Raw genomic sequence first — 13,547 nt, forward strand, 5'->3', positions numbered from 1 at the left:
CCATCTTCACTAGTATTAATCTGTGTCTCTTAAGCTTAGAAAAAAGAATCCTAGCAGTAATCTCTATAACAACCCCTGAGTCTCAGCATAGTCATTTGTTTTGCTCAAGCTACCTATTGAATGAATACTTAGGTATGGATGTGACTTGGTGTACCTGTTCAGGGTCTAGACAGATGCAGGCTCCATTACAGCATTGCTTCTCACCATTGCTAAACAAGAGCCCATATCTCATTGATTCACAAATGCCTCTCTCAGAAAAGATGCGTAAGTCACTCTGGCTGAAGCATTTTTCAAGACCACACCTAACTGGAAGGAGAGGCTGGAAACTATAGCCTTATGCTGGTCTCAGAAAGAAAAGGTTTGTTCAGTCATGGTGTAAGTGTCACCAAGGCCTCAAGAAATGTAAGTGGGCTACTCAGCTAGTTATTCCCGTAATGGCAAACATCTTTCTATATTAAGGCACAAGCTACTTTTCTAGAAGTAGACAAAGTGAGGGAGTTCCTATGCATGTGCTGGCTTGGGATACATAGCTAAAACAATGACTATTATTTAAACAACAATGGTATGAATGGGCCACTGTGAAGAGCACATAAAAATCACACAATAGAAAGGTATGATAATTTTTAAAGAGATACAGGCAGACAATGCACTCAGGGAATGGTGCACTTCATTTAACTGCTGTGTACTCAATATGTTTTTCTTTCAATTCATTACTCTAAAAGCAATTAACCAATTTATGGTGATAATTATTCAGTTCAAAGATAAATTTTTAAAGGTCTTTCCTCCAGAAGGGGAGTGTGTGAAACCCTGAAGTAGCATTCTAAGACTTTTTGTTGCCTTTGTTCTCAGTTGAAACACCAGCAGGCAATATAACAATGTTGGCTCATGAGACTGCAACTCTTAGTTCCTGATAAAATTATATCTTCTATACTGAGAGTATGCCATTCTATAAACTTTTAAAAAATAATATTAAAGCCAGTAAGTGACATTTAAACAAGAAATTATTTATATATATTCTAAGAATCAGAATACAGATTTCTTTTCTTCCTGCATTTCTATTTATTAATACACGATCATTCAAATTCTGTTAGAAAAGGGAGAATAGATTTAGAACACAGTCCAATGGGTAATGGGAACTTTACACAGGCAAAGAAGATGATGACCTCTGAGAAAGGAGCTGTCTGGATCTCATGTAGCATAAAGAGTGCATCTTGCTTCTCTAAGACTGACTGAAGAGACACTGGTCACTATGGTTTAAATGCCCCAATGCTCACGTTGAAAGTCACCTCTTGTGGTATTTTAAGAGATGGATCCAGGCAGAACCTTTAAGAGGTGAGTAGAGGCTGGGGATGGATTTCAGTGATAGAGTGTTTGACTAGGATGTCCAAGGCCCCAAACTGATTATAACACGAGGATGGAGCCTATTCATAGATGGATGGATTAAAGTGTTGTTTGAGGGTAGGTCAATTATAAAAATCATGTTGGTTCTGTCTCTGGGACTCAGCCTCATCCCATGTAATATACCATATCACATCTGGACTCTGGATTTTCCACAGCAAGAAAGGCCTCACCAAATGTAGCTCATGGCTTGTGGGCCTCAAGCCTCTAGAACATGAGCTACATAAGCTCACTTTATAAAATATCTCAATTCAAATTTAGTTACAGCAGCAGAAAATGCACTAGAAACAACAGGCACATAGTTAGCAGTCTCTATTATAGCATGTGTTTGTGGCTAAATGAGGTACATGCCTTGCCAACTGCTAAAGAAGATGGTGGTGTTGGTGTGAGGAAGGGGTATATTTATTATTTACACACACATTTATAATAATAGCACACATCCCTAAGGCCCTGTATACATATGCTTGCTTGAAACTGCACTCACCAGCATCTCTATCATGTGATAGAGTTTCATAAGTGAGTAGGTACTCTGTATCAATATGGTATATACTCTTTATATCCTCTTTTATTTCTTGAGACCTAGTTTCACTATGTAGTCTATTTGTCAACAAGCCTGGCCTCCAGGCCTCAATCCTTCTATCTCACCCTTATGAATATTGGGATTTCAAGGTGAGGCATTATGCTTGGCCATAAGTTAACTTAATAAAGCTTATCTACCTCATGATATTTATTTGGAAGTTAAACATGTCAGTTTTGGCAGTTTCTTCCTGTACAGAGGTAGAAAAAATGTACTTCCTTATGCAGTGGTCCCTGCTGTTGACATCTCACCTTGTTATCTGCTATGTGTGAATTTAACTGGAAAGATTTTTGACTGCAGGAAGAAAACTTTAAGTATGCTTAGTGTGAGAATTCTCACAAGCCAAAACAAAGTATGCAAAATATTGCACCTTTATATCCCATACCACTAGATAAAACTAGACCTGAAAGATACAACAGTTGTTACTATGAGAGTAAGTGGAGGCCCGGGCTAGTGGAGGTTGGCATCTTATCTTCCTGTCAATACAGATGTAGGACATTCAGATTGTGTCATATAGAATGGCATGTGTGATTGCATTGTCAGATGCAGAAATATGTTCCATTCTGTCACACCCGTGAGCCTTATACCTGCACACTGGAGGTGAGAATGAGTAAGAACTGTTCAGAGAGGGAGTGGGGGGACATCTGTGTTGATATGCAATGCTATAGTTTAGTTACTATGGTATTCCTACAAATTGAAACAAGAGTTAATCACCCCTCCCCCATGTGTATGTATGTGTGTCTTACATTTTTGTGTACTTGCCTGTGTGCCTATTTGTGGATGCAAGAGGTGACATTGGGTGACTACTTTAATTGCTTTCCACTTTTTGTTTGTTTGTTTGTTTTTGGAGACAGGCCTTTGAATGAACCTGAATTTCATCAATGTGCTTAGATTGGCTGGAGATCAATCCTCAGGGATTTCCATCTGTTCTTGCCAGCACTGGGATTACAGATGTATTCCACTACACTTAGCCGTTTTACATACATTCTGGGGCTCTGAACCCAGGCCCTCACACTTGCACAAAAAGCATTTTAACCACTTAGCTGCCTCCCAGCCCCCTAATTTGCTTTTAAAAATAGTTATGAGATGGGATATATAGGCTTAATTTTCTTAACATTTTGTTTGCAAATGTTTCTGTCCTTCACTGTTTATAAGGTAAATACATGTTTTAAGAGGCTTCCCTCAAAATTTCAGAACTGCTTTACACTGTCAGCATGTTTTGTCTGTGGGATAATGTGATCTTTCCCCTAGTTTTCTGATAAGCAGAGCTAGAAAAGGTGCAGTGAGGCCAGGCAGTGGTGGCACACACCTTTAATTCCAGCACTCAGGAGGCAGAACCAGGCGGATCTCTGTGAGTTCGAGGCCAGCCTGGGCCACCAAGTGAGTTCCAGGAAAGGCACAAAGCTACACAGAGAAACCCTGTCTCGAAAAACCAAAAAAAAAAAAAAAAAAAAAAAAAAAAAAAAAGGTGCAGTGATCACTTTAGCCCTAGAAAGAACAGCACTGGGAACATTTGTTTATAATTTGTCTTGTGACAGAACAAATAAGCTATAACAGATACCAAACACATTAAAAAGGGGAAAGCTGTCATTTCAAAGGTAATGCAAACTGAAACTTGGATTTCACCAGCTGGAAGCAAACTTTCAGGTGTGGGAGTTGAGAAGTCTAATAGGCAACGCACAGAAGGAAGGGAAAGCACAGGAAGTGGAATATGTACAAACTACAATTGGCTCTCATTTATCGTCCAAATTAAAATGAGTTCCTAATCAATATTTAAGGTAATATTTTATATAAAGCTTTAACATTTTAAATAGTTTTGTTTTTTATAAGAAAACTCACCTTTAACTTGGCCTTTAATGAAATCAACAAATTTAGAAAATAATTCACTTATGCACAATGAATTGAACATTTCTCATCATCCAATATTCATTTTGTTGGAATTATCATGAAAAGATCAATGATTTAAGAGAAAATTTTAGTTCCCATTAAGAGAGGATATAGCATCCACACTTAGAATACTTCAATATTAGTGAAGATTAATTCCATATTTCTTAAATAAAGGCATCTTTTAAAATGAAATACTTAATGGATATTAAATTTATGACATTCTAGCCTTTTATATAGCTAAATGAAAGAGAAAATATAAGGCAATTGTTCAAAAACTTAAGCCAAATAAAATCTTAGTGAAAAATTCAGGCCAAGAACTAAATGAAATATAAATGTGTGGTGCCATCTTATTGGCTGGCTCAGTTGACTTTGTCTATTGGGTTAAAGTCTATGGTATAAAATGCTTCAACATTTCTATGGATGTGCTTTGATGGGCAAATGTTGGACATTAAGATCTGGTCCTCAGCAGCTGTTCCCACTTACAGCTCTTTGATCTTCAACAAAGAAGCAAATTTCTCTGAGCCTCAACTGTTGTGATATAGTGTCCCCCAATATATTGTGCACCCTAATAAACTTATCTGGGGTCAGAGAACAGAACAGCCACTATATTAAACATAGGTTTAGGCAGTGGTAGCACACGCCTTTAATCCTAGCATTCCAGAGGCAGAGATCTGTCTGGATCTCTGTGAGTTCAAAGCCACACTGGAAACAGCCAGGCATGGTGACACATGCATTTAATCCCAGGAAGTGATTGCAAGAAGCAGAAAGGTATATAGGGCATGAGGACCAGGAACTGGAGCCTTTTTAAGCTTTTAGCTTTTAGCAGCAGTTCAGATGAGATCTATTTGGGTGAGGATTCAGAGGCCTTCAGTCTGAGGAAACGAGATCAGCTGAGGAATTGGCGAGGTGAGGTTAGCTGTGGCTTGTTCTCTTTCTTCTGATCTTTCTGAGTTCACCCCAATACCTGGCTCCCAGTTTGTTTTTTATTAATAAAACATTTTAAGATTCATGCTACATTCAACTTCCTTCCTTATATAATAAGGCCTCTGGCATCTTATCCAGCTCTGAAGTCTTGGGAAGCAATGAAAGAGTAAGATTCTCCTATCGCATGTGCTGAGGAACAGACCAATCACACACTGTGTGTGCATATATGTCCTGTATATGTTGTGCGATACGCAGTTTTATTTCAGGAGATCTCCAATGTTTAATATTCACTCAAATTTTAAGTAAGTAGTATAACTTAATTACCATAGCCTTTATAATTGTCTTACAAAATTAATCACACTTGAATTGGAGAAGAAAAAGATTTCATGTCATGAACTACACTGTCTCTGAATAACACCAAGGGGTACATCACACGTGGTAAGAGTGGTCCCATGTATCTTTCTGTTTTCTGTGACTCTGGGAGGTGGCTATTATGGTAAATACAGACCACTGAGCATTTACTCCTCAAGAAATTTAATTATCTACACCTTTTAATTATTTTAGTCACACCATCTGTGTCACAGCATTTCTTGAAATTTAGCTGGCATATCTCAGCTTTCTGTCCACTACTCGCCATTGTAACACAGTGATGTCTTCATAGCAGGTAGTATTTCAGTAAGTTTCACTTCTGTCCTCACATGGCTTGGTAATGCTGCTTTCTATCTGATACTCTGCTACCTCACAAAGGTAGTTTTTTATCTCTTTCAAATATGAAAATCACATAAAATCCTTCATTTCTCATCAGATTATCAGATTAAGTCAAGCTTTTCTTTTCCAGCTGTTGTACATCTTCCCAATCTTCTATGCTATTTCTGATCTCCTGTTCTTTACAATGCCACATTCTTTTCTTCCTAGGAAAATCTGATGGTGAAATGGTAGTGGAGAAAACCAGCAGGACAGTTTCTTTTTCACGTCAGCTTGCCCACCCCTCTTTGTCTCTCTCTCCTCACAGAAACACATTTTTTTTTTTTGCTGCTACTTTACTTCTTAAATTCCACAAAGTACAATTCTGTCCTTACATGAAAGCGAAGATGTACATGTATGCAAGCACAGATTGTGTCTCTAGCTTAATAAGTTTGTTAGGGTTTTGACCTTCAGCATACTACAACTCGCTCATAATTTTAAAACATTTAAACCTTACTGAACTTGGTGTAAAGCAAAGATAACCAGGGTAACTGGAGAAATGATACCTTTCAAAAGCCAGTCAATATAGACATTGATTCCATGGTTAAAGTGTTTAAATAGATTATGTTGAAGCTAATATAAGTTTCAATATTTCATGCCTGATCACTGCTATTAATTTAATGTGTATTAAAATAACAATTGATGGGAGATTTTAAGTTTATTAAAACAATGAACAATCAATGAAACTGAATTCACATGGGAAATCCCGAGAGTTGCTTTTATTTATTAAATTTTCCATGTGTCTTTGAGTGACAAATGATAAATTTTCTATTTTGATTAATAATGTAAGTAGCCTATCTGATACTTCCCCAGAAGTTATTGATCAAATCTACCATCATAGTTTCAGAATAGATGAAAGCTATTGACTCAGTGCATACTTTACTGAAAGTTTCTTAATGCATTTCAGTGTAATGGATTCTAACAGGTGATGAAATACTTCTGCTGTGAGTTAATTATTACTAGAATACAAGCAATAGTATCTCTTTTACTCATGTTAAGGTGATCACAAATATAATATATGTTATTGCCAAATATGTAGCTAATTTTTGGAAACCTGTATCAGAAAACATTTATCTTTTTATACGTCAGGCAACCATATTGAAATTTTATCAGTGCACCTAAACACATGTATATACAAGCAACACTAAAGGGACTAAGTGGTTTTTGTATATGTATAATATATGCATAAATGTAAAATAATAAGTATAGAATAAGAGATCACGAATCTGAGGGGTTGGAGAAGATTAGGTATGAGGAGAGGGCATGGTGGAAATGTGTAAACAGAGTATAATCATGTATGAAGTTCTAAAAAGTAAAATTTACTTTAAAATAAATAGATAAATAAACAAATACATAAATAGTTTATTTTAAAATGCTCTGGATTTTTACTTCACAAGCTTCAATTCACCCCTATGAATCTGTTTGAGCCTCAAATTTCTAGTATTTGAAATGGTTGGGATGATGCTTCCTACATTTTGAAGTTCCACTCTTAACTCATTCTGGGGTTTAGTAGCTGGTGCCTACTACTATAAGTGCAGTTCAGCCACTATTTACTGTAAGAAAAGGCAGATGCCAAGTGTTGTTCACTGATTCCTTAGCATATATAGAACTAATTGCAGGACAGGAATAGAGTGGACTGTTTTAATAGGATTATTTTAATGTTCGCTATCCCACCACTATATATAAATGTATACACACAGGCATTACCACAAAAAAATGATTTACACCAAAAGCTTTGACAAGTGTTTGTCTAACCTGACAGCCTACTTTCCTTGTGGAACTCTTTTATTATTTGCTCCAGTTAGAAATGGTTTCTAGCTCAGTTATAATTTTAAAAGACACTTCTTCATTTCTGATTATATAGTTGTTTTGGAGGCACATAAGCTCCACTTATTCTTACCCCACTTCTATTGAAATGAACATTTCTAAGAATTCAAAACTGATTCACAGAATTGGGTTAAAAACATCATAGAGGAGTGTGGTAGTTTGAATATGAGTGGCTCCCATAGGCTTGTATATTTAGATGCTTGTTCATTTTAGGGAGGGTCACTACTTGACAGGGATTAGGTGATGTGGCTTTGTTGGAAGAAGTGTATCACTGGGGGTGGGTTCTGAGGTTTTAAATGTTCAAGACAGGCCCAGTGCCCCTCTCTTTTCTTGTTGCCTGTCAATATGGATGTAGAACTCTCAGCTGCTTCTCCAGCACCATGTCTGCCTGTGTACCACCATGCTTCCCACCATGATGACAATGGACTAAACCTCTGAACTGTAAGTAAACCTCAATTAAATGTTTTTATTTATAAAAGTTGCCATGGTCATGGTATCTCTTCACAGAAATAGAAACCCTAAGATAAGGAACAAGACTATAAGTTAGATATAAAACCTTAAACTCACAAATATAAGATAGGACATCTTCTTTAATATTGTAACTGTAATTCTTGCTCCATAATTGTTTTGTTATATGTAATTTTACTATGTTAAAATTAAAACCTTCCTTTTTAAAAAAAGAAGAAAAGGGGAAGTGCTGTGGATATCACTCTATATAAATAAAACACTGATAGCCAGTGACCAGGCAGGAAGTATAGGTGGGACAAGGAGAGAGGAGAATTGGGGAAACAGGAAGAAGGAGGAGAGACACTGCAGCCACCGGCAGGACAAGCAGCATGTAAAGATACCGGTAAGCTACCAGCCATGTGGCAAGGTATAGATTTATAAAAATGGGTTAATTTAAGATATAAGAACAGTTAGCAAGAAGCCTGCCACAGCCATACAGTTTATAAGTAATATAAGTGTCTGAGTGATTATTTTATACGTGGATTGTGGGACTGCAGGGCTTGGTGGAACCTGGAGAGAAGCCCTCCAGCAACATGTACTTACTGTCTTCCACACACTGTTCGTTTATGGTGGTGCACTTACTTTTAATTTTGAGTACTATGCAAATTCATAATTTCATGTTTTGAGGAAGATGCAAATATTGGTATGTTAAAGAAGCTGACCTGAATACGTGCCAATCTGACTATATGACATTATGGGTAAAGGCAAATCTAAGGCATCTATAAAAGGTTCGGCATTCTCAAAGTTTAGTGGAGGGAAGATGAGTAAGTGTAATATAAAGGGCTTTTTGGGTGATAAAACATTTTTGCATAATATTAAACTGTTTGAAAAAGTCCACATAATATGCAAAACAGAGTAAATTCTGATCTAAATTAAGTAGGGACTTTGCCTGATGGTATGTGTGTGTGTGTGTAGACTTAGTGAATCCTGCTCCAGACATTCTTAAAGACCATACAAGAAGCCCATGCACCTGTATCCTTCCTGTTTTGTTACTTCCTCAGACACAATATCATTACACTGTTGGAATCATTATGATGTTAAAATTCCAAGTTCTGATATAAAAACAGTAAAATATTCCAACTGAAGACTAATATGGTCCTTAGTGATTCCTAGAGAAAACTTCAAGTTTCTCAGAAGATCCTAGAAACACCTCCAGTTTATCATTCCATGGGGGCAGCAATCACTTTAGGGTCGGAGAAGACTAACACAATCTGAATAGCTACTCTATGTCACAGATTAAAATTATTCATCCACGAAGTCAAGCTGTAAATCCACAAACGGAGCTCTTCCATTCCCAAGAATTAGTGGAGAGAATGCACTGCCAACTAAAATACCGCTGAAGAGAACAAAATAATGTTTTTATTGCTGGTGTGTGTGTGTGATTGCTATAATCCTTGAGTTTAAAGAAAACTATATATTTTTATTAAAGTTTAGAATTTTCTAAAACATAAAATAATTTCTGTGGAATAAAATATAAGGACCCTGAAACAACCTAGTAGGAAATTTATGAGCAGTTGGTCATTCAGTGTGTACCCTTGGTTTGGATGTAAAGTGAAGCATTAGTACTGTGGAATGTGTGAACCATTCTTACACTGGTGTTATAGGCCTCCAGGAAATGAAATTACAGAATCAATAAAATACTAACATCAATTAAAATCTAATACCTACAACTTTTCACCTATTTTCAAAAGTGGCGTTTTAAATTATAATTAAAGAGATCTTTTTTTAAACAACAAATATGACTATGCACTGTGTAAAGGGAATACCACAGATTAGCACTCTGACAATAATATAGAATGGTCTTCATATGCAATAGAGATTTGTAATAACAATGTTTTCACAGTTTTTAAAAACTCAAAGCAAATAAAATAATACATTAAACAGTTTATGTTCTGTATTATATGGAGAAATTAGAAAAATTAAAAGCTTACAAAATAAAATGAAATGTGATTTCAATTAAGAAAATATTCATGCCTGCCTAAAGCAATGCTAAAAATTCTGAATAAAACATGGCTCCTGTAATTGGACCAAGTTCATTTCTTATGAAGTTGTTCTAATTCTGAAGCCGCATATGTGCAAGAGCCTGGATGTGGGAGGCAAGGGTTGCCATGGTGAGCACACATCTTTTGGAGAAGTTAAATTAAAAAGAAATGTGCATAAAGTCCTCTTAGCTCACGGTTTTTTTTTCTGGAAATGAAGAATGCTTTTTCCCCCATGACATCTTGGTGTGGTGGAAGGATACTGATAGGGTGGGACATAGGCAGCTCAAATTTTAAAGCCTTCAGTTTTTAAAGGTGTCTTGGAAGTAAGAGATCCCCAAGTTAGGTAGTTGTCTTAATGGTCGGGTAGGGAACCAGCTCTACTTACACTGGGGTAATAAATTATCAGAGTTCAGGGTATTTTGCAAGCCCGAGGCACCTGAGGGATTCAAATACAGATATTACTAAATACACTTTAGTCTCAGATAGTTAAGGAAAAATAAATCACCCCTGAACCCTGCTTTCTCATTATTCCCCTGTTGTGATGAGTAATTTCAAGGAAGCCTGGCAGACTGCTCCACATTCATTTCCAGCAAGATCTCCAGGTGGTTCCCCAGACCCCAGGAACTAGGAGTGCTTGAACCAGAGAAAGCTGCACGTGTTTCAGAAAGGCAGCGGCTTTTGAGGTGGGAGAGCACCCACATGCGCCTGCGCAGGGCCTGAAGAACTTTCCCCCTACGCCCTCAGAGGGAATGCATCATTTCAAAGTAGGAGCCAGCTGGGACCAGGTGTAGGGGTGGAGGGTAGGTTGTAACAAAGAAATGTCAGAGGTTGCTAGCCAAAAGCCATTCAGGCTATGTTCGTGTTCTTTAGCTTTTGGTCAACTTTATTGAAAATAAAGGGGAACTTCAGCAAGTGGGATACTGAGCTTCTAATAGGCTCAGCCTGGAACAAAGAAAATCTACTTCCTAATACTGTTTCTCTTGCGTTGGAGGGATCACGTGTTCACTTTCGCTGGTACGCACTCTGCTCGCCCACGCGATGAAACCTCTATTGTGCTTAGAAATTTTGCCCAGGTTAAAATATGCTCAAACACAAATTGCTTCTCATCCATCAGCAGAGCCCCATCTAGAGACTCCGGTGCACATGCTCTCCTGCTGACCCAATTACCACTGCAGGTAATTCCGATGTGCTGAAGTGTATGGGAAAGTAATGGCAAAGAGCAGGTGGAGGCCCGCTGCTGCCTTGATTCCCACCCACCCCCTCCTGCTTTCTGAGATTCCTTTTGATGGAGAACTTGGAAAGGAACGTGGGAGTCGCAGATGGTTCCTTCCTGGGGCCGATTCCCAGGAGTTGTGAAAGTAACCCCTTCCCTGCCAGGTGAGGTGCCACTTGCTTTGTGCCTTGGTGGGGAGGGGCAACCAGCAAGAGAGAGAGAGGGCGGAGGCGGGTCTTTCCTGCCCCCCAACCCTGATGGCCAAGTAGTGTAATGAAGCAATTTTGTAGCGATCTCGCTTATGAAGTCACTGTTTCTAAAGACAATCTGTGCAGCCCGCACCCCCATCCCGCCCCCATCTTGACTCTAAAATTGGTGATACAGGAGATCTATGGTAGCCCAGCTAATTGTCGGCGAGCTAGGGTGCCACTGTTACCCAATGTTGGCAGTCTTTCCTCCCTTCCCAAATACAATCCGAAGCGCGTCCTGAATCCCAAAAGACTCCAGAGAATGCCAAGGGACCCCTCACTGGACCAGGAGCAGTGAGGTTCCCTAGCTTCTCCCGCAGAACACAAAGGAGTTGCCTGGCTTAGGGAAACAGGGGCATCTTCCCTGACTCCAGTGAAAGCATTCGCCCCATTGCTCCCCACTTCTTTCTGTCCTTTAGTCTTTCCTGCTCTCCCATTCCCTTCATCTCCCCAAACCCCACCCTTTTCTTTCCATCCTCAATAACATACACCCCCAATAATTCCTTTATAGATATCAAGACAATAATACAACACCTTCCAAGATAAAGCACAGTGTGAGCTGCCACAAGTGTGTGTGTGTGTGTGTGTGTGTGTGTGTGTGTGTGTGTGTGTAGATCACACTCGCTCCATCCCTCACACACCTCCGGGGAAAGCAGACTGGAGACCCCGGGACAATAAAAACCGAGAAAGCCAAATCTAGCTGGACTCTGCGGTCCCAGCACCAATGCCTCACACTCGCCCCTCACCTTTTCTTTTCGCAATATGTAACCCTTTAGGGTCTCTCGCCCATTCAAAGCGCCCTGCTCCCAAGCACTCAACCAGCTAGCACCGGGTTCCCACAGCCCTGCAACCGCCCCAACGCCGCGACTTGCCGGCCACCTGAGCCTCCCAGATCCCAGGTCCTGGACCTCGGTAGAGGTCCTTTCAGTGCTCTACTCACATCGTCAGAAGCAGAAACTACCCATGAGGGTCCCGGGTGCGAAGGCCTTGCAGCTGCCGAGGGTTACTCCTTAAAGTGCTCTGGGGTCCGCAGTGAAGCCGGTACGGGAGTCCTCCAAAGCAAAAGGCAGAGGGGACTCCGGGCAGTTGCCGCGTCAGACCATGATGCCACTGCCCTTCAGGTGCAAGGCTGGAGAGGTGCCAGGGGGGAGCCGGGAGCCCGCCGGGAGCACCAGCGCGGCCAGTCCCCGGCCTCCGCCCGCCCAGCGCGCCGCGCTAGCGACCGTAGCAGCAGCAGTGGCGGCGGCGGCGGAGGCGCAGCTCCCTCCCCGCCCCCAGAAGGCTCCACAGACAATAAATCCTGGGCGGAGAAGAGAACGGCAGCGCGGGCGAATCCTGTACTCAACTCGGCTTCTGCCCGAGCCGGCCACGACGCCTCTGAAGGAGCGAGGGTCCCCGGGGCCCGGGTCACAGCAAGCACTGGCTGGGGTTGTGCGCTCCCGCAGCTGTGGGTGGCAGCGGGGGCCCAGGGTGGGTGGCTGCAGGTTGCACTGGCCCAGAGGCTGGGTGGCCGTGGCTCGGAGCCCACGGTTGGCCCGGAGCGGGGTCCTCCGCGGTGCAGCGGCTTGGCGCACAGGTGCCAGGATTGGCAGACGAGGCGCTGCTCCTGGCTCGCGCCCGTGACTCCACAATCTCCCCGCCCCCTCTCTTTCCTCCCACCCCCTTTTCCGACGACACCAGCTGCAGCTGCTTCAAAGTGTAAAAAATGTCAAGGAGATTTTCCAGGGCTCAGAGAAGATGACCACCTTCCCAGACCTCAGCCATTCTTGGACATCCTCGCTTGCCCCTCATGACCTCTACTTGGACTCCCTGCAATTTGGAGGAACAAAATCCCAGTCTTGGAGAGATGAGATGTTCTAGCTTTCTTTGGTTCCGTTACCACTCCAGCTTTTAGACAACTGGCCAACCTCTCCAGGTTCCTCCGTTGCCTGGAGTGCACAAAGCAGGTGTTACCAGGCTCTGCATGGTGCAGCACGGGCTCCTCGGGGTTTTCTCCCGCTAGCCCCAGGCGCTCCTGCCGGTGGCGCGGCGTGTTCTGCAGCGCCAGGAACCCGCCAGCAGCAGCAGCAGCAGCAGCAGCTCCAGGCCTGCGCGCCGGGTGCTCCCGCGCCAGTTCCGTGACGCTGCGCGTGGCTCCGCAGGCTGCCGCTCCTGCTATCTCAGCAAACAGGCAGCCTGGAGCGTCTCCTCAGGGGTTTCCTCTCTCCCTGCGTTGCCCGCTGCAGGTTGTAGGATGCCCA

General features: G+C 41.4%; 1 protein-coding gene across 5 annotated transcripts in view; it reads right to left on the bottom strand.

Moving 5' to 3' along the window:
• The window catches only part of Lrrc7 (leucine rich repeat containing 7), a 475,963-nt gene extending 463,037 nt beyond the window's left edge, over positions 1-12,926 (bottom strand). For 4 of the 5 annotated variants that reach the window (XM_015993791.3, XM_015993794.3, XM_015993790.3 and 1 more), the window contains exon 1: positions 12,248-12,926. In XM_015993791.3, coding sequence (XP_015849277.1) covers positions 12,248-12,249 — 2 coding nt within the window. In that variant the 5' untranslated portion in view covers positions 12,250-12,926. The remainder of the gene's footprint in view (positions 1-12,247) is intronic. The other variant, XM_076575292.1, reaches the window with a different exon arrangement.
• Positions 12,927-13,547: the final 621 nt, after the last annotated feature.

Source organism: Peromyscus maniculatus, chromosome 6, assembly GCF_049852395.1.
Source record: "Peromyscus maniculatus bairdii isolate BWxNUB_F1_BW_parent chromosome 6, HU_Pman_BW_mat_3.1, whole genome shotgun sequence".
NCBI lineage: Eukaryota > Metazoa > Chordata > Mammalia > Rodentia > Cricetidae > Peromyscus > Peromyscus maniculatus.